At 39.1% G+C, this 25,587-nt stretch overlaps 4 protein-coding genes across 6 annotated transcripts; 2 read left to right on the top strand and 2 right to left on the bottom strand.

Moving 5' to 3' along the window:
- The first annotated feature begins 483 nt into the window (after window positions 1-483).
- LOC104243227 (5-epiaristolochene 1,3-dihydroxylase-like) lies at window positions 484-2,161 on the top strand. The gene is made up of 2 exons (XM_070155534.1): window positions 484-1,353; window positions 1,688-2,161. Exons 1-2 carry the CDS (start codon window positions 1,147-1,149, stop codon window positions 1,970-1,972), a joined length of 492 nt encoding a protein of 163 aa, XP_070011635.1. The 5' UTR covers window positions 484-1,146; the 3' UTR covers window positions 1,973-2,161.
- On the top strand, window positions 529-1,128 carry LOC138875604 (premnaspirodiene oxygenase-like). Its single transcript, XM_070154450.1, has 2 exons — window positions 529-627; window positions 673-1,128. Exons 1-2 carry the CDS (start codon window positions 529-531, stop codon window positions 1,126-1,128), a joined length of 555 nt encoding a protein of 184 aa, XP_070010551.1.
- Window positions 2,162-2,354: 193 nt separating the features above from the next.
- On the bottom strand, window positions 2,355-10,766 carry LOC104243228 (plastidal glycolate/glycerate translocator 1, chloroplastic). Its single transcript, XM_009798385.2, has 8 exons — window positions 10,370-10,766; window positions 9,962-10,277; window positions 9,328-9,589; window positions 9,123-9,238; window positions 3,785-3,894; window positions 3,246-3,423; window positions 3,011-3,140; window positions 2,355-2,905 (listed from the first exon to the last, which is right to left on the bottom strand). Exons 1-8 carry the CDS (start codon window positions 10,718-10,720, stop codon window positions 2,755-2,757), a joined length of 1,614 nt encoding a protein of 537 aa, XP_009796687.1. The 5' UTR covers window positions 10,721-10,766; the 3' UTR covers window positions 2,355-2,754.
- A 2,670-nt stretch (window positions 10,767-13,436) lies between these two features.
- Window positions 13,437-20,566, bottom strand: LOC104243229 (4-coumarate--CoA ligase-like 6). 3 transcript variants are annotated; one of them, XM_009798387.2, is made up of 7 exons: window positions 20,227-20,566; window positions 19,262-20,139; window positions 18,674-18,863; window positions 15,679-15,824; window positions 15,361-15,428; window positions 14,437-14,539; window positions 13,437-14,255 (listed from the first exon to the last, which is right to left on the bottom strand). In XM_009798387.2, the coding sequence occupies exons 1-7, from the start codon at window positions 20,336-20,338 to the stop codon at window positions 14,142-14,144; spliced, it is 1,611 nt and encodes a 536-aa protein (XP_009796689.1). In that variant the 5' UTR covers window positions 20,339-20,566; the 3' UTR covers window positions 13,437-14,141. The 3 variants fall into 3 exon arrangements, with proteins under 3 accessions (XP_009796689.1, XP_009796688.1, XP_070011477.1); XM_009798386.2 differs by having other exon boundaries at window positions 19,262-20,566; XM_070155376.1 differs by lacking the exons at window positions 13,437-14,255; window positions 14,437-14,539; window positions 15,361-15,428; window positions 15,679-15,824 and adding exons at window positions 15,832-17,170; window positions 17,259-17,388 and having other exon boundaries at window positions 19,262-20,566.
- Window positions 20,567-25,587: the final 5,021 nt, after the last annotated feature.

The following is a 25,587-nucleotide window of genomic DNA, read 5'->3' as shown; positions in this document are numbered from 1 at the left end:
TTGTTTATTCTAATCGCCAAAATATATTGATAAAAGATATGGGTAATAATGACGGTTAATTTATAAATCTCTTTGTTGCATAATGTGGGATTACCAACTACCATCTCTTTTCATTATTTCTCTGTTCATACTGAAACCAACATTTTCATCAAATGAAATTAAGCCATTATAAATCAGTTGCTATTAAAAAAAAAAAAAGCAGTCCGGTGCACTAAGCTTCCGCTATGCGCGAGGTTCGGGGAAGGGCCAGACCACAAGGGTCTATTGTACGCAATTTTACCCTGCATTTCTGCAAGAGGCTGTTTCCACGGCTTGAACCCGTGACCTCATGCTCACATGACAGCAACTTTACCAGTTACGCAAGGCTCCCCTTCAACTTTATCAGTTGCTGATTGCTATCTAACTAAGAAAATCCATTAAAACTTTCCTTCTCTTCCTTTCTGTGATAATATGGAGATTCATTTCAACTTAATTTCATTCTTGCTTTTCTTTTTCCTCTTTATTTTCGTTAGGATATGAAAAAAAAAAATGATAATTAGGGGTAACAAAAGATTGCCACCAGGTCCATGGAAATTGCCCCTTATTGGAAGCTTGTATCACTTAATTGGAGCACTTCCACATCATGCTGTTAGAAATTAAACCAGAAAATTTGGTCCCCTGATGTACTTGCAGCTAGGGGAAGTTCATGCAGTTGTAGTATCATTGTCTCGCTTGGAAAAACAAGTTCTAAAAGTTCATGATCTTTCCTTTGCATCTAGGCCTAAGCTTATGCCATCTGATATAGTATTTTACAATCAAAAGGACATTGTATTTGCAGAATATGGGGATTACTGGAAACATATGCGTAAAATGTGCATGTCAGAGCTCCTCGGTTCAAAGATGGTTAAGTCATTTAGTTTAATTCAACAGGACGAGGTTCATAATCTTGTTACAGCAATTCGTTCCAGGCCAAATACTGTGATTAACATGACTGGAAAGGCTCTTCAGCTTACCTGCTCCGTGATTTGTAGATCAGCTTTTGGAAAAGTATGGGAAGATCGAGATGATGATTTGCTAATGATGATGAGGGAAGTATTACTCTTGTTAGTTGGGTTTGATGTGGCAGATTTCTTTCCTCCTTGGATATGACTTCACAAAATTTGTGGAATGAGAAATAGATTGATGAATATGCATCAAAAGATTGATGTAATATTGGAGAAAATTATTGATGAACATAAAGCGAATCTAGCAAATGGGAAAAAGGGCAACAGTGAGTTTGGGGGTGAAGATCTGATTGATGTTTTACTCAGAGTTATGGAGAGTGATGATCTTCATTTTCCAATGACAAATGACAACCTCAAAGCAGTCATTCTTGTAAGTTTTGTTCCATCTCATGAAGATGGTTTTCTCTTTTCTCTCTATCTCTCTCTCTCTCTCTCTCTCTCTCTCTCTCTCTCTCTCTCTCTCTCTCTCTCTCGTGAAACCAAAGAGTATGTTTCCTTTTCTTTTGGTAGTGAGGACAATTTGTTGGTACTTTAGATATACCCATCTCGTGTGTCAAGGTCTTTCTTTTGTTTCTTAAACTCCATATATGGCATAATATTACATAAAACGGGATGTATATTTCTTAACTTAATACATATCCAAAGTGCTGGTTTGAGTTAGTCCCATCATTTGGTAAATTAATAGTTAAACTTCAATGATGTAGGACATGTTCTTAGGGGGAACTGAAACCTCATCAACAACAATTCAATGGGCATTGTCTGAACTGATGAAGAACCCAAATATTATGGCCAAATCCCAGGCAGAAGTGCGATGGGTTTGTAGAGGAAAGAAAGATTTGGATGACAATGATCTCGACGAGTTGCAGTATCCAAAGTTAGTGATTAACGAAACACTACGGTTACACCCTGCATCTCCTCTTTTAGGACTTAGGGAATGCTGGGAGAAGCAGAAATTGATGGATACACTATTCCTTTTAAACCCAAAGTGATAGTTAATGGATGGGCCATTGTGAGAGAACCCGAAAGTTGGGATGACCCTGAAAATTTTGTGCCAGAAAGATTTGAAAACAGTTCTGTGGATTTCAATGGAAATCATTACCAATTTTTTCCATTTGGTGCAGGAAGCAGGATTTGTCCAGGAATGCATTTCGTTTTAGCTAATGTTGTGTATCCCTTAATTTAATAAGAAGAAAAACTCAAAGGGGAAGCTGGGGGAGGGGGGGGTGTTTCTAGAGCTTGCACCTTTAACATATGTTTTCCGAACGAAGAGAGCATCAGACTTCTAGAGGGTTTGTTAACCATTGCTGGGAAGCTACTATTTCTTTTTCAGATTACCCTTAGTCCAGACGAACAATGCATTATCCCGTGAAATTTACAACAATCCCACTTCATTCCAGAATACAATTACGAAGCGTAATATCACAAATACATATGAGTTTCAGATGTGCTTACTTTCATGATAGAAGCAGCAATTCATGTCCATTTACCAGAGAAACCCATACAACGAAAAAATACAAAGGTGGGATGGATATTTACCTCTATACAGATCCTAAGTAAACCCAAAACTAGATAGACAGGAGAGTTCCCAATCATTGAGTTGATCCAGAAACAATGAAAACTTAAACTTTATAAACACCATCATGCATCTTCCCTGTCAAGAAACAGCACGTCATTGATTGCCTTCTGAACATCAACTCGGGTGATTTTGCTGGCACCTTCCAACAGAATGATCGAATTGGTATGAAGAAAGATGGATGTGAGGACTGCCAGCTCAGCCGACGATTGCCAGTAGGCTCTGTCTTACTGCTGGAACGGAGCACACAAGGGAACCAAATATACCAGTGAGGGCATATGCAATAGCACAGAATGGAAGCGCTTCAGGTTCCTTTGCTGACAAAGCTGCTGTTCCAAGCCCATGAGCACTTAAAAGCAGGAGAAAATAGTCATTTTAGAGCAATATTATATGGCTTGGATCTTCTTCTAATTTTTAATGCATGGTTTTTCTCAAACATAAAAATGGTTCCTACCTTGACGCAGTTGCAATTCCTCGAGCAATCGGATCATTGAAGCCAAGTTTATCCAGCACTGCCTGAACAAAATTTGCTCCCACCAAACCAGTTAGTACAACAACAGCTGCTGTGAGAGATGTATTCACACCTGAATATTACACACGTAAGAACATTTCAGCATCTTTTTCACTCTTTTTTTCCAGATAATCCATGATTAGTCAAGTTTTCATAGAAAAGACGAAATATCCCTGACCTTCAAAGAAAGAAACAATGCTGAGAGCTAATGCGACAGTTATGCATCGTGGTAGGATTGATACAGTTAAATTTGGCTCCAACCCAACCAGCCGTCCAATGAAAGCGGTAGAATATAGCGAAAATAGCGTTGCTATAATGACAGAGCTGAAAATCTCAGCAGCATGCCGTTTAACAAGCTGGGAGTAGAAAATGGTTAATTAGCATAAGCAAAGACAGGGACAGGTGAGAGCGTGAATCCTCTAAAGGACCACCTGTCATACATACACTGGCTGCAACAAGTCAAGAAGGTGAGGGGTGAAAGGAAAAGGTTATGCTTGTAAGAAAAGTGCAGGACAAGCAAAACAACTCCAAAATATATCAACCGCTTGGTTTTGGAATTTCATTCTTCTTTTATCATTCATGTCATTAGTAACTTGCTCTTATTTCTTGTTTTGTCCTATGCTTGTGCAATGTACACCCTCCCTCACCAGTAAACGATAACATTCCTTTAAATTTCGATCCTATTAGCAGCCTTAGTTGCAGCTCATATTTAATTACCTTTCTCTGCTTGAACATTGAGAAGGCAAAGGAGATGATAACTGATCCCAAAAATCCCATGAGAATGTCACCAGCTCCAGGATTAGATGCTGCCTTTGTAAGATAATCCCCTGAATAAATTAGCAAGGCGAAAGTTACAACTTTGATTAGCTGAATGGAGCAAATAATGTAGTTTGCGAAGTCTGATATCTTGATCAAAAGCCTAAGGCCAATGATGAAACTCCAATCACAGAACTGTTATGGGCATTCCTACTAAGTCAAGTATTTATCTCCGACCTACAAAGTGTAAAATTCCTTACTATAGTGATATCAGTTGCTCCTCTCGGGGTCGTGGTTTTTTCCCTTATTCAGAAGGGTTTTCCACGTAAAAATCTTGGTGTCATTGTTACTCTTTTATTCTTGTTAATTACCGTATCTCGGTGCTACATTATTATTCCGCTTTATTACCGTGAATATTATTTTGGTAAGGGGTTTATTCCCAACAACTGGTATCAGAGCACAGGTTCTGCTCGTTCACTGAAATACTATTCACTGTCGGTAGTACTATACTTGGTGAAAAATAAAAATGTCCGGAGTAAAGTACGAGGTAGCAAAATTCAACGGAGATAACGGTTTCTCAACATGGCAAAGAAGGATGAGAGATCTGCTCATCCAACAAGGATTACACAAGGTTCTAGATGTTGATTCCAAAAAGCCTGATACCATGAAAGCTGAGGATTGGGCTGACTTGGATGAAAGAGCTGCTAGTGCAATTAGGTTGCACTTATCAGATGATGTGGTAAATAACATCATTGATGAAGACACTGCACGTGGAATTTGGACAAGGTTGGAAAGCCTATACATGTCCAAAACGCTGACAAATAAATTGTACCTGAAGAAGCAGTTATACGCCCTACACATGAGTGAAGGTACGAATTTTTTGTCACATTTAAATGTGTTTAACGGACTAATCACACAGCTTGCCAACCTCGGAGTGAAAATCGAGGAAGAAGATAAAGCCATCTTGCTATTGAACTCGTTGCCATCTTCGTACGATAATTTGGCAACAACCATCCTGCACGGTAAGACTACTATTGAGTTGAAAGATGTCACATCGGCTCTTCTACTCAATGAGAAGATGAGAAAGAAGCCTGAAAATCAAGGACAGGCTCTCATCACAGAAGGTAGAGGCAGGAGTTATCAAAGGAGTTCGAACAACTATGGTAGATCCGGAGCTCGTGGGAAGTCAAAGAACCGATCCAAATCAAGAGTCAGAAATTGCTACAACTGTAATCAACCAGGTCACTTCAAAAGAGATTGCCCAAATCCAAGGAAGGGCAAAGGTGAAACCAGTGGCCAGAAGAATGACGACAACACAGCCGCCATGGTGCAAAATAATGATAATGTTGTCCTCTTTATAAATGAGGAAGAGGAATGCATGCACCTGTCAGGTCCAGAGTCGGAATGGGTGGTTGACACAGCGGCATCTCACCATGCCACACCGGTAAGAGATCTTTTTTGCAGATATGTAGCAGGTGATTTCGGCACAGTGAAAATGGGTAACACAAGTTACTCAAAGATTGCGGGGATTGGTGACATTTGTATCAAGACAAATGTCGGATGCACATTGGTTCTAAAGGATGTGCGGCATGTACCTGATTTGCGGATGAACTTGATCTCGGGAATTGCTTTAGACCGAGATGGATACGAGAGTTATTTTGCAAATCAAAAGTGGAGACTCACTAAGGGATCATTGGTGATTGCAAAGGGAGTTGCTCGTGGCACGTTGTACAGGACAAATGCAGAAATATGCCAAGGTGAATTGAACGCGGCACAAGATGAGATTTCTGTAGATTTATGGCACAAAAGAATGGGTCATATGAGCGAGAAGGGATTGCAGATTCTTGCCAAGAAATCACTCATTTCTTATGCCAAAGGTACAACTGTAAAACCTTGTGACTACTGTTTATTTGGTAAGCAGCATAGAGTCTCATTTCAGACATCGTCTGAAAGAAAATTGAATATACTTGATTTAGTATATTCTGATGTTTGCGGCCCAATGGAAATTGAATCAATGGGCGGTAACAAATATTTTGTTACTTTTATTGATGATGCTTCACGAAAATTATGGGTTTATATTTTGAAAACCAAAGATCAGGTGTTTCAAGTTTTCCAGAAATTTCATGCTCTAGTAGAAAGGGAGACGGATCGAAAGCTAAAGCGCCTCCGAAGTGACAATGGAGGTGAGTACACTTCAAGGGAATTTGAAGAGTATTGTTCAAGTCATGGGATCAGACATGAAAAGACAGTTCCTGGAACCCCACAGCACAATGGCGTAGCCGAGAGGATGAACCGCACCATTGTGGAGAAGGTGAGAAGCATGCTCAGAATGGCTAAACTGCCTAAGTCATTCTGGGGTGAAGCAGTTCAGACAGCCTGTTACCTGATCAATAGGAGTCCATCAGTTCCGTTGGCGTTTGAAATCCCAGAGAGAGTTTGGACCAACAAGGAGGTGTCCTACTCGCATCTGAAGGTGTTCGGTTGCAGAGCTTTTGCACATGTACCAAAAGAGCAGAGAACAAAGCTGGATGATAAATCTGTTCCCTGCATATTTATCGGATATGGAGATGAAGAGTTCGGGTACAGACTGTGGGATCCTGTAAAGAAGAAGGTCATCAGAAGCAGAGATGTAGTCTTCCGAGAAAGTGAAGTTGGAACTGCTGCTGATATGTTAGAAAAGGCGAAAAATGGTATAATTCCTAACTTTGTTACTATTCCTTCTACTTCTAACAATCCCACAAGTGCAGAAAGTACAACCGACGAGGTTGCCGAGCAGGTGGAGCAACCTGGTGAGGTTATTGAGCAGGGGGAGCAACTTGATGAAGGTGTCGAGGAAGTGGAGCACCCCACTCAGGGAGAAGAACAACCTCAACCTCTGAGGAGATCAGAGAGGCCAAGGGTAGAGTCATGCAGGTACCCTTCCACAGAGTATGTCCTCATCAGTGATGAGGGGGAGCCAGAAAGTCTTAAGGAGGTGTTGTCCCATCCAGAAAAGAACCAGTGGATGAAAGCTATGCAAGAAGAGATGGAATCTCTACAGAAAAATGGCACATACAAGCTGGTTGAACTTCCAAAGGGTAAAAGACCACTCAAATGCAAATGGGTCTTTAAACTCAAGAAAGATGGAAATGGCAAGCTGGTCAGATACAAAGCTCGATTGGTGGTTAAAGGCTTCGAACAAAAGAAAGGTATTGATTTTGACGAAATTTTCTCACCTGTTGTCAAAATGACTTCTATTCGAACAATTTTGAGCTTAGCAGCTAGCCTAGATCTTGAAGTGGAGCAGTTGGATGTGAAAACTGCATTTCTTCATGGAGATTTGGAAGAGGAGATTTATATGGAGCAGCCAGAAGGATTTGAAGTAGCTGGAAAGAAACACATGGTGTGCAAATTGAATAAGAGTCTTTATGGATTGAAGCAGGCACCAAGGCAGTGGTACATGAAGTTTGACTCATTCATGAAAAGTCAAACATACCTAAAGACCTATTCTGATCCATGTGTATACTTCAAAAGATTTTCTGAGAATAACTTTATTATATTGTTGTTGTATGTGGATGACATGTTAATTGTAGGAAAAGACAAGGGGTTGATAGCAAAGTTGAAAGGAGATCTGTCCAAGTCATTTGATATGAAGGACTTGGGCCCAGCACAACAAATTCTAGGGATGAAGATAGTTCGAGAGAGAACAAGTAGAAAGTTGTGGCTATCTCAGGAGAAGTACATTGAACGTGTACTAGAACGCTTCAACATGAAGAATGCTAAGCCAGTCAGCACACCTCTTGCTGGTCATCTAAAGTTGAGTAAGAAGATGTGTCCTACAACAGTGGAAGAGAAAGGGAACATGGCTAAAGTTCCTTATTCTTCAGCAGTCGGAAGCTTGATGTATGCAATGGTATGTACTAGACCTGATATTGCTCACGCAGTTGGTGTTGTCAGCAGGTTTCTTGAAAATCCTGGAAAGGAACATTGGGAAGCAGTCAAGTGGATACTCAGGTACCTGAGAGGTACCACGGGAGATTGTTTGTGCTTTGGAGGATCTGATCCAATCTTGAAGGGCTATACAGATGCTGATATGGCAGGTGACATTGACAACAGAAAATCTACTACTGGATATTTGTTTACATTTTCAGGGGGAGCTATATCATGGCAGTCTAAGTTGCAGAAGTGTGTTGCACTTTCAACAACTGAAGCAGAGTACATTGCCGCTACAGAAACTGGCAAGGAGATGGTATGGCTCAAACGGTTCCTTCAAGAGCTTGGATTGCATCAGAAGGAGTATGTCGTCTATTGTGACAGTCAAAGTGCAATAGACCTTAGCAAGAACTCTATGTACCATGCAAGGACCAAACACATTGATGTGAGATATCATTGGATTCGAGAAATGGTAGATGATGAATCTCTAAAAGTCTTGAAGATTTCTACAAATGAGAATCCCGCAGATATGCTGACCAAGGTGGTACCAAGGAACAAGTTCGAGCTATGCAAAGAACTTGTCGGCATGCACTCAAACTAGAAGACAGTGCTACCTCCTCTGGATGAATGAGACTGGAGGGGGAGATTGATGATGTCCATCTCATTGAAGAAGTATTAGGCATGTGCCTAATAAGAGTTTTCTTTGGTTTGGTAGCCAACCTTGTTGACTTGGTTTGGTTGGTAGCCAACCTTGTTGAATTAGTTTGGTTTGGTAGCCAACCTTGTTGAATTTCTTTGGTTTGGTAGCCAACTTTGTTGAATTGTGAAAAGTGTGTGTAAATTGTCAAATATTGTAGGCTTTAGAGGGTGAAGCTTTGGCTATAAAAGGAGAGCTTCAACTCTCATTTCTTCACACCAACAAAGAGAGAAAGAAAGAGTGAGGTTTCACAGACAAGGTATAAGAAAATAGTCTGTGAGGAAAATAGAGAGTGAGCGATATTGTAGTGAGGTGGGAATATCAAAAGAGGGTTATTTCTTTTGAGTGTTGTAGTGGTCTTTGGAGTATTTATCTCCGACCTACAAAGTGTAAAATTCCTTACTATAGTGATATCAGTTGCTCCTCTCGGGGTCGTGGTTTTTTCCCTTATTCAGAAGGGTTTTCCACGTAAAAATCTTGGTGTCATTGTTACTCTTTTATTCTTGTTAATTACCATATCTCGGTGCTACATTATTATTCCGCTTTATTACCGTGAATATTATTTTGGTAAGGGGTTTATTCCCAACAAAAATGATAATCTAAGTTGATATAGTTAGTAGTTAACTTATCTGATACAAATGTAAGCATAAGAAAATGAGTAAAATTATAACATAGAAGTAAGATCTTCACCAAGAACTGGATCAACTCCAGACCGAGAAAGACATCCAAAAGCAATTGCTGCAAGATCTGCTGAGACTGCACAGCAGATAATTGGATGAAAAACCTTCTTTACAGCCAATGGAAGCCTGCGGATATAAACCTTTTGAATGCACACACCAGATAAAATAAACTGAAAATTGTATCTATTCATGCCGAGATGCATGCTGAATCATACCCTGACCCAACTAGGTAGCCTAATACTGTAGATGAAAGTAGAAAGGGTAGGCATGTTCTAGCACTTGTTCCCAGCGCTGTTGGATAGAGAAGTGCACCAACAAATGACGCCAAAAAGATCCCACTCCAAGTCCACACCTCCAAAGAAGAAAAGGGAGATGGCTTTGACATGGGCTCAGCTGGTATCATCTCGGTCTTTACCATTTTCCTGACAGCTATAGCTGTGAAACCTGCAACACAAAGTGAAGCCAACCAGCCTCCAACTGCAGAATTCCAAAATTAGTTACACAATGTGGCAGAGGGAGAGAAGAACAAGAAAGAAGCTGCATCCTTTTTATCACTATATATTCTTTACTAAGAATAACTTATCAATTTAGTACAAACATGTTCAACTCTAAACATGCTCCCTTGAGTTGAATGTCCAAACACTTTGTTTATTTCATAGGAAGATCTTCAGCTATGAGTAACTTAAAAACATTTTCTTGTACACGCCAGCTTAAAGTGTGACTATTATTTGCCTAAGCAAGAGCCTCTAGAAGTTAAATAGGCATTAAACCAGTTAGTTGATTTTAACAGCTGATTCTGCTAAAGAAGCAAAAACATTGCCTTTATTCAATAGAATGAAGATATTGTACCTAGAATGAAACATATCTTGGCCCCAGAAGCAGCAGGAATATCCTTGACAGCAAGAGGGAGAACAACCAAAGAAGGTACATAAAACAAAGGAAGCCATCTCTGGATAAACAAAAGTGCAGGCTCAAAGAAGTTCATCAATCCTGCTGCAGCCTTAGGAACAATAGAGTCAAGAGCCATTAAAACAGTAAATGTGCAAAACATTCCAAATAAAGCACTTGGGAACTTAATAGCAGCAGTCACAAATGCTTTCTTTAACAACTTATCCATAGCCAGTATGATCCCAAGTGAAACTACTAAATGCAATACTCCAACCACCTACAGCAATACAAACACCCAAAAAACATCAAAACTCAAGCTATCCAATCAAATTTACATTATATCACAGAGAAAAAGTGTCGATTTTTTGCCTTGTTTGATAATCCTGTGGAGGTAATACTACTGTCTGATCCCATGGACCTGACTAGAAATCTTCTACTAGAGTTAGTTCTCTTAACACCCATTTCATTTCTCTTGGTAGGGATGAATTGGACTCCATTAGAGCTCAAATGGGGCTGCTGAGAAAGGACTCTATGTGGGGTTTGTAAGGATTTCAACTTTATTTGAGAGAGAGTTCCTGTTCTTGGGTAAGGGAGATTGGGAAGAAATGAAGGTAAAGTCTTTGGAACAGCTGATGCTGTTGCCATGGTGATTCTTGGGAAGTAGAGAATGTAGTTGGAACCATTTTTTGAACTGATTTGGTGAGAAATTTGTGTGGACATGGAAGGAAGTTACTTAATAAGAAGATGATTCTTATTCCCTCCATCACACATACAAGAGTGACTCTTTTTTGCCTCTTACCAAAGTAGAAACAGTTTTGTTCGTTGCCTTTTTGTCTCTAGTGAAATTATTGGGGACTCAATTTCTCAAAAAATATTAAACGGAAGAAGAGAAAATGTAATATATTTATATAAAGGGAAATAGCAATTCCATGCTTTTTTCTTTGTCGAAACTCGAAATCTAATATTTTTGTTTCTTTGCAATTTCCAGTTAACAATATTTGTCTAGTCTTCATTTAACTTGTTCCTTCATCATCAGTTTTACTTTTTTCATTCCCCTTTGGAATTCATAAAATATGTGACCAACTTATCTTTGAACTTTTCACCTTCTCGTATGAATAATTTTCCCAAAAGAGAGAGGCTAAAATAAGAATAAATCATAAAAAATAGACCGACACATTTTATTCTCGTCTAAATTGATTTTTCTTATTCTTTTTTCCTCATTTGACTAATAGCCTGTTTGGCCAAATTTCTTTTGAGGCAAAAACACTTTTTTTTGTCGAAAGTGCTTTTTTTTTAAAATTAGGGTGTTTGACCAAACTTTTGAAAGGAAAAAAAGTATTTTTGGGGAGAAGCAGAAATAGTTTTGGAAAAGCAGAAAAAAGTAGCTTCTCTCCAAAAACACTTTTTTGAAAAGCACTTTTGAGAAAAATACACTTAGAAGCAGTTTTTTAAAGCTTGGTCAAACACTAATTGCTGCTCAAAAATGTTTTTCAAATTAATTAGTCAAACACAAACTGCTTTTCACCAAAAGTACTTTTGAGAAAAACACTTTTGAAAAAAAGCACTTCTCAAAATAAGTTGATTTTTACAGCTTGGCCAAACAGGCTATAAGTTACTCAGGATAACTATAGTGTTAACAACTACAACAATGGTGCTATGGATGAAAATTTGAACAAGGAAAAACTAATAGTAGCAAGGAGTGTTGCCCCGTGTTCCTTCATAACTCAATAAAAGGACATTACGATGAACTAAGCTCCTGATATATGCATAGTTCAAGAAAGGGTCAAATCAGATTAGTTCCATTATACGCAATAAAGGTGTTTTGAGTCATCCGATAGAATTTAGTTGTATTAGTAGCTTTTGGTTATGTGTTTTTATGTTTAGGGCCAAAGTTCTTGTTTGGAGGTAGGTGGCGTTTCGGTAGAGTAGATTAGGATGATTAAGGACATGTACGATGAAGCTAAGACTCGAGTGAGAACTGTGGGAGGAGACTCGGATTATTTACCAGTGGTGATAGGGGTTGCATCAGGGATCAACTCTTAGCCCAAGAGAGATAGTTTCAAATATCTTGGGTCTATAATACAGAGTAACAGGGAGATTGATAAGGATGTCGCACATCGTATTGGAGCGGGGTGGTTGAAATAGAGGCTCGCTTCTGGTGTTTTGTGTGATAGGAATGTGCCATCTAGACTTAAGGGCAAGTTCTACAAAGCGGTAGTTAGACCAGCCATGTTGTATGGAGTTGAGTATTGGCCAGTCAAGAAATCTCATGCCCAGAAGATGAAAGTAGCAGAAATGAGGATGTTGAGATAGATGTGTATGCATACCAGGAAAAATATGATTAAGAATGAATATATTAGGGACAAGATGGATGTGGCTCCTATGGAAGATAAGTTATGGACATGGAAGCTCAGATGGTTCGGACATGTGAAGAGGAGAGACTCTGATGCCCCGGTTAGGAGGTGCAAGAGGTTGCCCATAGCAGGTCAGAGGAGGGATAAAAGGAGGCCTAAGAAGAACTGATGTGAGGTGATTAGGCAGGACATGGCTCTGCTTCGGCTTACCGAGGACATGACCTCCAATAGGAAGGTGTGGAGGTCGAGAATAAGGGTGGTGAGTTGACAGACAGTCTAGAGTTCCGCCTTGTCTTACCAATAGTATTAGTAGTAGTCTTGTATTTTCCTATTCCTAATCCCTTCTTTTTACACGGTGTGTCATTATTATTAGTAGGATTGGCACTATTTTTGTAGTTTTGTATCCCTAGATTTTTGTTATTACTTATTGTACTATTTGCTTCCATTGCCTTATTACCTTGCTGTTGCTATTGTTTGCCAATTGTTTTATTTTCATTGTTTTTGAGTCGATGATCTTTCGGAAACAGCCTCTCCACCTTCATAAAGTAGGAGTAAGGTCTGCGTACACACTATCCCACCCAGACTCCACTTATAGAATTTCACTGAGTTTGTTGTTCTTGTGAAGGCTTACCAAATATGTGGGCAACCAGACTTCTGTTTTTGCTTTGTTATTGTGGTGCTCCTGTTCTAATCTTGGTACCAAACTTCAGACTAACACGATGTGGCAAAAGTGACATGTAAACCCAATTAGAAGAAAGTGATATATACCCTCAATGTTTTGTTTAAAATGTCACTTTTCCAACTAAGGAGTCAAAACATTATTACCTCACACAATTCCAATTTCCGTATATGTCACGGTCCAGAATAACGACAACAATAACCCAGTAAAATCTCACTAGTGGGGTATGGGAAAGGTAGTGAGTACACAGATCTTACTCCTACCCCGAAGGGATAAAGAGGCTGTTTTCGAAAGACCCTCGGCTCAAGAGAACAAAAGACAAATGTAGACAATATTAATATCACCACAGAAATCATAAGAAAGTCATAAGAAAATAGGAACAACATAAAATACGGAAGAAAGATGCAAAGCAAAACCGATAGCTAGTAAATAAGTCATGCACTGAAAAATAGTAAGACACAACATTGCCACTAGCTATCTTAGACAAAAACCCTACCAGACTAGTCTCACAGCGGTATTAGTAAGGCAAGACTCAACTACCTCCTAACATACAACCTTAATGCTTGACCTCCACAACTTCCTATCAAGTGTCATGTCCTCGGAAATCTGAAGCCTCACCATATCATGTCTAATCACCTCTCCCCAATACTTCTTGGGTCGCCCTCTACCTCTTCTCGTTCCCTCCACAACTCCTTACCGGAGCATCTGGGCTTCTCCTCTGAACATGCCCGAACCATCTGAGTCTCGCTTCCGCATCTTGTCATCTCACAGTCCAGAACACATGACAAGAATTGTAATTTCATCTGAGAGGTAAAGAAATCATTTGCTCTCCATTTCAGACAAAAAAAATCAGGATATCAATATACTGGAAGAAGGGATTATTTGAGACATTTTTGATAGCTATAAGTGGCAACTAGAGCTGCTGAAATCAAAAGATTGATCAAGATTTGTACATAATATATGAATGGCAACTGTTGTTTCTCCAATATCTACTTGCATCTACAAGAAAACACAAAAATATCCTCATCTATTATGGGTTTCTTTTGGATTTCACCCGTGCGCCAACTTTGTTAGGCAACTGTAGAGCTGGACAGTTTATAAAGAGGCCCTACAATTTGGAAGTTAATAAGTTCCTTAACTCCTTTCTAAGAATCTTTCCGGCTGCAGACCTGGGTATTGAAGCTTTGAAGTAAACCCTTCTAATCTTCTTGTATGGTGCAACCTATTATAAATATAAGACGTTATGTTAGAAATGGAGGCGCCTACATACATAGAATTGACGGTGCATCATATACATGTATTCTTGAAAATAATAAAAAACAGCCATATCATACAGCAGGGAGACAATCACTTTCTGCCAGATGAAGGGACTAACACAAAATTACATATGGAGAAGCTGATACCTGCTTACAAACAAAGTCGATCACATCTGTTTGGGAAAGTGCACACCCATCTCTCTTGACAACAAATGCCACTGGAATTTCTCCAGCTTCCTCATCTCTGGCTCTGAAGAATCGAATAACAATAAAGTGGATGAGCTCCAGCAACCCGGCCATGCTAAAGTGGCACAAAAAATGATAGTATGCAATCCTTCAAAGATCAGCATGGGAAGATTTGGTGATAGAGAACCAAGGAGGAGTATTTTAACTGACTTTGGCCCCCCATCATCCTCAAATGTTAGAGTAAAGGAATCTCGAGGACCAATAAAAAATTTTACTGTGCACGTGTTGCGGCTACTTAATACAACACATTCAAAGCCAATTAAAAGAATTAAAAATCCAAGCATCTGGTCATGTTCAGAATTCTATTCCAGACTCATTTTAATTATATCTCCATAAAGGAAATAAGTGAAGAAAATTCTCCTTTTGCTATGGTTAGACTCATAATTCAATATCTTTCAGGAATGTATTGACACTATTCATTCCACGTACAAAGTGATGAGAGCATAACATACTACATCAGTCTAGACACCAAAAAGATGTGCAGGACTTCCAGATATACTATGAGCCAAATTGACGTTAGCAGCAAGGAATCAAATTTCTTCTGTAACTCAAGCAAGAGTATCTATTGCTAATGCAATTTTAGAAGTCCCGTCGTCCCCCCCCCCCCTTTTTTTTGTGCTTCTACCAGGCATCAGATGCTGAATATCCATTTTTCCAAGTAAGTCACCTTTATTCTGATATTTTCATATGTGACATTCCCTTCTAAGGAATGAAGTTCAGTGCCATGAAAATCGCATCTATGGAGGATGAAGCATGAATTTGTGTTAAAATTACATGTATTCTTAACAGGTATGCATCAATATCTGAAGCACTGGTCAAGCTTACCCTGTTACTGCAGCATCAACGATATCTGGATGTGAGACCAATACAGCTTCTAAATCAGCAGGAGCTATCTGCAGAATTATACACAGCAAGAGAATCCATCCATCAATCTCAACAAAATTTTAAAAGAATAATTGAATAAATATTACAACCCTTAGTTCTCATAGTGAATTCTCTGATGCTTATGAAGCACATAGAAGAATTTGATCAATCAGTTAAAATTCAAATCTGTAATTTTGAATACAAAATATCAGAAGCAGCCTAAATGTGTTACGACATAAAATGGGCAAGAAATCCAATAAAAGAAATCGAAAAATCTACCTGAAATCCCTTATATTTGATAATCTCTTTCAGTCGGTCAATGACATAAAGATATCCTTCTTCATCAAAATAAGCAATATCACCAGTGTGGAGCCAACCATTTCCATCAATTGTAGACTTAGTAGCCTCTGAGTTATTCAAGTACCCTGGAAATTGAAGTGCCAAATATAAAATTCTTTCACTTGTTCAGAGAGCACAAATATCAGAAGCCAAAAAGACATATGGTTGGAACAAACTTTTTGTCGGACTTTCTTAAGCAAGACACAGTGTCCCCTCAAGTCATTGAACAAATAAATGATGTGCACATCGGACACCCAAGCATCAAGGATTAGGCCATATGGACCCTTAATGCTAAAGGGTCCTTCACTTGCTCCTCAGCATACCAGCTCTTGAGAACGAAAAGAGTAACTAGTCCTTTAGTAGCTAAGATCTGGAACAAATATCTGCCATTCAAAATCTCCTTCAACACTTGGAGAATTTTGAAAAACAGTTTACCATTAAATGAAGTGCTACAAAAAATTGGCATTAACACTATCTCTGATTGTTGTTGTTGCAGGACTCCAGTGGAGGAAACTACAAGTCACCTATTCGCTACTAGTGAGACAGCAAAAGGCTATGGATAACCAATGCTACACCTCTGGGATTCCAACCACAAGGTAGCACAATTTTCAGCATCATAAACCAATGGTGGAGCATGCAAGCTAAGAATTCCATCCTACAAATTACCCCAATCATTGTATGCTGGGAATTATGAAAGGCAAGATGTGGAAAGAAATATGGAAACAAATCAATATCAACTTTCAGGATATGCCAACAAGTGTTGTTTCAGGCAAGGCAAAGGTCTCTTTGGGAAAAAAGTACAGTCAAATGGACTGGGAATGGCCATGGAGCAAAGTATGTCAAGTTGTAGAAGCCTACAGGCCAAAAATTTCAAAGTTTGATGGTTAATAATGGCAAAGCAGGTGTTGGTGGTGTTGTTAGGAAGACAAATGGACAAATGGTAATGGCCTACGCCGCACCTATCCAATTCTTAACTAACAACTACTCAGAGGTTCAAGAGGCACTAAAAGGAATCCTTTGGTGCTGCAATCAAAACTGCACTAACCTCACCCTTGAAATGGATTCACCGTAGATTGTCAGTATGATACTAGTGAAATTCAACCCTCCATGGAATCTACACAATGACATCTCCCAAATTCAAAACAAGGTTGTAAACATTGAAATTTTAAGGGATCAAGCCAAATCCTAAATTAAAGATACTACAAGACTCTTGAATCCTAGGAGTCTATTAGGGTTTCTTGGAGGTTACTCTACCCTAAACACTAACTCACACCTATATAAAGGGATACATATTCCCTTGAAGAGGGGTCTCAAAATCCCATAAACTCTTGGGATATTCACAAAGAGATCAAAATATTGTCGGATACTTCTTGACAATCAAATAGTTCAAGAAGCTGGAGATCAAATACATCCCCAGGTGGTCTGCATCATCCTACATTCGAGAAATACGCGGCTTCAGCCGTCGAATCACGGAGATAATCAGGAGAGAAGAATCAAGGGAGAAACAGAATTGTACTCACAATTGATTAGTAAAAACATTTCTCTTATTTTGTGATTGCAGTTTATTTTTCATATGTTGAAAATTTGTTGCAAACAAATTGGCACGCCCAGTGGGACCAGTTCTGCCCTTCATCTCTTCCTCCTTTCCTCCTGTAAATCAAAAACTCCAAGTTTCAAAACCATTTGTTATGATGGTCGAGTACTTCAAGTCTCGTCTTAAAGTTTCGGCAAGCCTACACCCCGACAAACCTTGAAGTAGGGGGTATTTGTAGACATCGAAATTTTAAGGGATCAAGCCAAATCCTAAATTAAAGATACTACAAGACTCTTGAAATCATAGGAGTCTATTAGGGTTTCTTGGAGGTTACTCTACCCTAACACTAACTCACACCTATATAAAGGGATACATGTTCCCTTGAAGAGGTGTCTCAAAATCCCATAAACTCTTGGGATATTCACAAAGAGATCAAAATATGGCCAGATACTTCTTGACAATCAAACAGTTCAAGAAGCTGGAGATCAAATACATCCCCAGGAGGTCTGCATCATCCTACATTCAAGAAATATGCGGCTTCAGCCGTCGAATCACGGAGATAATCAGGAGAGAAGAATCAAGGGAGAAACAGAATTGTACTCACAATTGATTAGTAAAAATATTTTTCTCTTATTTTGTGATTGCAGTTTATTTTTCATATGTTGAAAATTTGTTGCAAACAAAGGTATCTCAATATGGCATCTCTGTAAACCACTGCTTCAGGGAAGGAAACGAGATGGCAGACTCGCTATCCAAATATGCGACTTCAATTTCTGATACCCAATTATTCTTCAACGAAACTAATTTGCCTAATGAAGTCAGGGGCGCCCTTCGAATGGACAGAATGCAAATTTCAGCCTTTAGGATAAGGGCAAAAAAACATTCTGGTTGGTTCTTCGAACCACCATAAGCACCATCGGAAGAGCTACAATGTACTCGAATCCTCATTCCTCCGGTAGCTCTTCCCTCTCCTTTTTGTAAGTGCTCGCACAACCCAAAGCCTAGGTCTTAGTCAACTACTGTTACATGTATTTGGCTCTTTATTTCGGAGGTTTTGGTGTTATGTCCCCCTCCTTTGTATCTTTTGCTCATCAAATAAACAAGGTAGGGGTCCAGCCAAACCCCCCACCACCTCAGGAGATGAAAACATGGGTGGATGGATTAGTTGAAAAAAAAAGTTCAAAAATATTTAATACATATCAGAGATAATGATGGTTATATGAGTTAAACGTTTCACAGTTTTTCACCTAACAAAAATAAAAAATCTAAAGATGCTGCATATTTACTAGAAAATCCATTACAAAATTTAGCGGCTAAGACAATTCTCTGGGTTTAGTAGCATAAAGAGCATTTCAGTAGCTTCAAATAAATAGCAACAACAGCTTTGATAAAGCTAATTACCTTTCATGACACCAGGGCCACAAAGCCAGAGCTCGCCCATGCAGTTGGGAGGTAACGGTGAACCTGTGATCCAATCCACTACTTTAGCTTGCATGTTTGGAGCTAGAAGCCCTACCGAAGAATAATTATGAAGCTTTTCAGTATTGTAACCACGTGTTCCAATAGCAGTTGACTCAGTCATGCCATATCCCTGGACAACAAATTATGACATATATTTCTGAAAATTGAAAGGAAAAATACAACGGATAATTTTGCAAACACTTCCATCTTTCTGGATAAGTAATGCACTTTCCAAGATTGCAATATTCTAACACATTTTAAATTGGCTCAGGGGACAGTGGAATCAGAAGAAGAAACAAATATTTTTTCTCGAAGGGTTCAACTGAGATAAAGCGCTTCGATTAGACCAATATCTAGAGCTAACATCATACAACCCAGAATGGAAGTTATGCAGATCAAAGGGCATAAATAAAGAATGTCTTCTGCTTAGAAATACCTAGCAACTTGTCTATTTCCAAAATAGTAGCTATCCTGTCATATATGGTTTAAGCTGCATCCAGTTGACTGTCAATGATTTAGGACACAGACCTGAATGAGATCAACATCTGGGAGAGTGCGAACAAATTCTTCAATAGATTTTGTGTTTAAGGGAGCTGCGCCACATGAAACCTGTTTCAAGCTCTTCATACTGCTTGAAGCACCATCCTTTGCTCTTCTAGTCAATGCCATCAATAATGGTGGGACTGTGGGGAAGTGAGTGACGCCGTATCTTTCAATAGCTTTCACCATCTCATTAGCATCAAATTTTCTCATCACAACAACGGTAGACCCCAATGACAACAATCCCATCACAAAGAGAGAGAGTCCGTACACATGAAACATCGGTATAACAGCCAAATACACATTCTCAGTACTCAAATATTCATATTGTGAAGCTTCAAACCTCACAAAAAGTTGTACCATGGCTATAAAGTTCGCATGAGTCAAGACAACACCTTTGCCTGTACCAGTAGTACCTGACGAGTACAGAATTGCTGCTGTATCTTGCTGACTTATTTTAGGACTTGAATCCCAATTGGGATCACATGAAATCAGCTCATAAAAACCAGAACTTTGACTACTATTTGAATTAGAAACCAAACTTTCTGGCACCCCTATTACAGGAATGCCTAATGCAGCCAATTTATCAACTTTATCATCAGTAGTAAATGCCAGAGTTACACCACAATCAAGGGCTTGTTTTTTAATCTCTAACAAACTACTGAAGGGATTCATAGTGGTTACAATTGCACCAAGACTCAAAACACCCAACAAAATAACAGGGAAATAAATGGAATTTGGGAGGAGAATTAACACAACATCACCTTGTGAGACACCCCTTTGGCGAAGACTACTAGCCATGGACTTAACCATTGAGAAAAGCTCTGAATAGGGAATTGAAATGCCAGAAGTGGAGTCAATAAGAGCTGAGAATCCAGCATGCTTGTGTGAGAAAATGAAGGAAACAACATCAAGAAAAGGGTCTTCTGGCAGTTTAATAAAAGGGTGCTTACTGTTGTATACTCCTGTTTCAGCACAGTACCAAAAGGGGGTTTTAGAAGGGTTTTTCACAACTTCACCCTCTGTGGCATGGGAGTTCAAATGGGGTTTCAAGAATGTTGCCATTGATCACAAGAAAGGGCTAACTACTGTTGTATTCAAGAAAATTCGCTGTATTTATACTAAAAAAATCTAAGCTTTGTCATCTTATTTGCACAAATAGTAGGAAATTAAATTCACAGTCACCTGAAGACCATTAGGGAACAACTGATGGAGCCAAAGAGTCGGATACTCTTTTGTCAGATTGTCTGGGTATTTTTTGGGAATAAAAAGAATGATCGTCTTGGTGTGTTGCAAGCCACAAATACTTTGCTTACCCTTTAAACAACATTTGAATTGAAGCCACAAATACTGCTATAAGTTATGTTGGGATTAATTATGCTAGGATTGTTATTTATTTATTGTTTGGTATGTTGTATTAAGAATGATAATTGTATAATTTCTAAGAAGAAGGTATAAGTTATACCGGTGCTAATTACCCCACCTTCTATAAGGTATAAGTTATACCGATGTTAAAATTAACACCGGAATAACTTATACCTAGTTTGCAAACCAAACAGAGTATTAAGGTGGTATAAAATTTTTATACCACCCTTATACCTTATACCAAATGACCCCTTAAAGTACCACTTGCATCCTGAGCTGGATGTAACTTGTTTGCTGGGTTGATCCAACCAACTACTTTTTATGCAAAACATAATACACACACACACATATATATATATATATATATATATATATATATATATATATATATATATATATATATATATATATATATATATATATATATATATGCATATATGTTAAATAGTACAGTTTTAAAAAAGTGACACTCATCATTCATCAAGGTTAAAGCATGGATCGGTCTTTCTGTGATTAAAAGTTAGCCACGTTGTACCCAACTGGTCGTTTTGAACATTTGCACTTTTCTCGGTAGTTTGAGGGCGTGAGTAGCTCCGTATGATGTATTATGACTTGTGTGCATCATCGGTTTTTGATTTTCAGGATATTCGGAATTGATTTGGAAGAATGATTCTCAACTAGGAAGCTTTAAGTTGAAAGAGTTGACCAAGTTTGACTTTTGTGAATTTGACTTCGGAACGGAGTTTTGATGATTTCGTTAGGTCCGGATGGTGATTTTGGATTAGAGCGTATGCCCGGATTTGCATTTGGATGTTTCTAGAAGGTTTCGACACAAATTAGCGAAAATTAGAAATTTGAAGGTTTGGTAAGTTCATAAGTTTGACCAGAAGTTGGCTTTGAGGATATCGGATTCGGATTGTGGTTCCGGGAATTGGAATAGTTTCGTTATGTTATTTGGGACTTGTGTGCAAAATTTGAGTTTATTCTGGGTTGATTTGATGTGTTTCGGCGCGAGTTTTGGAAGTTGGAAAGTTCAAAGTTTATTTATGTCCGAATTGTGGTGTGATTCGTCGTTTCAATGTTGTTATGCGTGATTCAAGGCCTCGAGTAGGTCCATATTATGTTATGGGGCTTGTTGGGATGTTCGGACGTGGTCCCGAGGGGCTCAGGCGTGTTTCAGATTGATTTCGGGCTATTTTTCTTCATATTTTCATTGTTGGTGTGTTATGGTGTCTGGTGTCACATTTATTCATCGCGATCGCGGATTGAGGGATGTGATAGCGTAAGGAGAAAATTTGGAGCTGAGTATTCCTTCTTCGCGTTCGCGAGTAGAGCTACGCGTTCGCCTAGTTTTCTGGAGATTGGGCATCGCGTTCGCATGATTCAGCCCGCGTTCGCGTAGTGGTGAGTTGAGAAGCTGGGAGCAGAAGTTTCTTCTTCGCGTTCGCATTGTTCTTGTCGTGATCACGTAGTGCAGGTTCATGTGTTCATCGCATTCGCAGGTGATGCTCCACGATCGCGTAGAGTATTTTTGCCCGGTGATTATAAGTACTCTATTTCGGGGGTTTCGATCATTTTTGCATTTTTGGAGCTATGGAGCTCAGATTGAGGCGATTCTTGAAGCAATTTTCATCACAAGGATTGGGGTAGGTATTCTATACTTGGTTTTGATCTTATTTCATGAATCTATTTCATTTTTGGCAGTTGGTTGATGTATTTTAAAGAGGAAATTGGGGGTTTTAGCCTAAAGTTTCATAAAGTGAATTTTTGAGTTTTGAACATCGATTCGGAGTCGGATTTGAGTGAAACTAGTATGGTTAGACTCATAATAGAATGGGTTGTCGGATTTTGTGAGTTTTATCGGGTTCTGAGGTGCGGCCCCGAGTTTAGACTTTATGGTCGATTTTGAGCTTTTGATTAAAGATTTGACCTTTATCGATTGATTTGTTTTCTTTGGCATTATTTGATGTACTTGAGTTGCTTTTGGATAGTTTTGAGTCGTTCGGAGGTCGGTACGCGCGTAATGGCATTTTGGAGCGTCGCTTGGCTTGCTCGGTATTGGAATTTGCTTGTTCGAGGTAAGTAACACTTCTAAACTTGGTGTTGAAGGTATGAAACCCCGAATTACGTGTTATGTGTTTGGTATTGAGGTGATGCACATGCTAGGTGACGGGCGTATGGGCGTGCAAAGTATAAGTTATGATCCCGTTATTTCTGTGGTACTGTATAGTTACCTGATCTTATCTGTAGCCATGAAATCTCTACTACTAAAGTAACTGAGCTGTCAATTAGGCTAGAGATCATGTTTAGGCTATATGATGGTACTATTGGAACCCATAGTGATCGTTTCTTGCTGTTGACTTATTGATTTCATTGAAATTTCGCACTCAATCATATTCATTCATTAGTATCATATCTCAGTCTCTGTTGTTATTTATTGATACATCATATCATCATTTTTGGGCTAGTTTCATGACAATGTGAGCCTGTGAGAGAGAGACTAGAGAGATTGATGACTGAGTGAGGCCAAGGGCCTGATTATGAGTGACATTTATGGGATCGGGCTGCACTCTGCAATAGGTTTTACTAATTTATGATAGCGCTTGGGCTAAAGGAGCCCCTCCGAAATCTGCACACACCCCTAGTGAGCGCAGTTAATTATATATATATATTGGGTTGCACGCCGCAACGAGCCTTATGGCTATATATATGTGGATGGGGTTGCATGCTGCAACAAGCCTTATGGTTATATATATGTGGATAGGGTTGCACGCCGCGATGAGCCTTATGGCTATATATATGTGGATCGGGTTGCACGCCGCAATGGGCCTTATTGCTATATGTGGATCGGGCAGCACACCGCAGCAGGTATTGTACAGTACTGATTGATTGAGTGTGCTAAGTATTGAGCATGGCGATAGAGAATGCGAGACAGTGAGATTGAGTACTCTAAGAGTGTGAGTACATGAGTTCATCACTGAGATACATTGCATTTGACATGTGTACTTGAGATACATGTTTAGAGATGCATTTTCTTCTGCTACCCGGTTTTGGTGACATTCATGATTTTACCTATATCTTGACATGTAGGCGTAGAGGTGTACTTTCCTCATGCTATCTGGAAATGAAACATTCTATTTATTGTTGAAAGGATTTTTGGAAAAATCACAGTTTTCAAGCTCACTCATATTTTCTTGGAAATTTCGGTAAAAGATTTGGGTTTTTCACTGAGATACTTGAAAAGCATGCCTATTTTCTGGAACTGCGAACGAGCTGAGCATTCTATTTCTGAGATACTTCTTTTATTACTTGCACTATGTTGTCATGAACTGTTGTTGGCTATTGGTGTTGGACCCGCCCTTTATTCCAGCTTGCCACTACTTTTAACCTAAGGTTAGGTTTGTTACTTATTGAGTATATGAGATCGGTTGTACTCATACTACACTTCTTTACCTTGCATGCAGATGTTGGATGCTGATATTGCTGTGATCGATGGGAGCTGGAATTGAAGACGTACATGCATTCCGGTTGTAGCTGCCTCTTGTTCATGGTAGCCTTAGATTCATAAAAATCGGTTTATGTACATTTCAAACAGATGATGTATTTATTTGATACCAGCTTGGTAAATTCTAATCTTAGAAGCTCATGATTTGTATTACCAGTCTTTGGGAAGTGTATGAGATTCAGATATTTGCTTTTACTTATTTGACTTATTAAACATTCATTGGAATTGGATAATTGTTAATTGGCTTACCTAGCGGGTTGGGTTAGGTGCCATCACGACTAGTTGGATTTTGGGTCGTGACAAGTTGGTATCAGAGCTTTAGGGTCATAGGTTCTACAAGTCATGAGCAAGTGTCTAGTAGAGTCTTGCGGATCGGTATGAAGACGTCCATACCTATCTTCGAGAGGCTACAGGACATTTAGGATGTACTTCCCATCTTTCTTTCTTTATCGTGCGACATTGATTCAGCTTGAAGCGTAGCTCTTTAAATTCCTTCCATGTATTCATATGCGCATGTGAGCGCTCAGTATCAGATGTGCATTGATGGCTTGTGATTCCATGGATGAGGTGCGACATGTGATGCCTATGTGCCGATGATGGGCCAGTTTGGAGGACGTGCGGCCGAGTTGTGGTTGTAGCTTTAGCACGAGGATTTGGTTATGTGAGCACGTGCTTTTGGACGTATAAGTCTGGTGGTGTCCCTATTAGTGGAATTTGTGGCTCGATGAGTGATTGGATGGACATATGATGAGTATGATGTGACTGCGGGATGTGGTCGAATGGTTCAAAAGTGTTGAGAAGAGTTTGCTTGAGATGTTAAAGGGACCATTGGGTGTTTGATATTTCTCTTGATTTGACGTATAGTCTCGAGTTATGGGTATGTTGAAGGATCTTTCATGTTGTTTAATTGTGGAGTGAAGTAAATTTTCATGTCGTGTTATGAGTTCAGACTCAGGAAGATTAAGTGATTGTGTTGTAGTTGTAGATGTGAAAGGGTATAAAGAGATGCCAGTTTGACGCTAAGCATGTGGGTTATAACCTGTGAGGTAATCTACGGATGTGTGATTTTTATGATATTGTGTGGAGGCTTTATTTTCTATCAGTGGGTTATATTTGTGCAATTTGAGTTTGGATTGGTTGTAATAGTTGACCTGACCGTCACGAGTATGAATGCGAGATTTGTAGATGATTTGAGGTATTAGATAGTTTGTGTTACATGAGCTTATGAAGGTTTAGTTGAATCTCATTGCGATATTATGACGGTAATTGGGCATGGTTATTGTAAGTTATCAGATGTTTTATTCCATGGCTTTGAGCCAAGTGTGGGAGTCTGTTATCGACGATTTGATTGCACAGTTATGTGTTGTATTGATTTTGATTTGAGGTATACTTGTGAATCAATTATAACTTGCAGAGGTTGAGGTCGAGGATGACTCGAGTAAGG

Source organism: Nicotiana sylvestris, chromosome 8, assembly GCF_000393655.2.
Source record: "Nicotiana sylvestris chromosome 8, ASM39365v2, whole genome shotgun sequence".
Taxonomy (NCBI): domain Eukaryota; kingdom Viridiplantae; phylum Streptophyta; class Magnoliopsida; order Solanales; family Solanaceae; genus Nicotiana; species Nicotiana sylvestris.
Note: the sequence above shows the minus strand (reverse complement) of the source record. Positions and strands in the feature narration are given on the sequence as shown.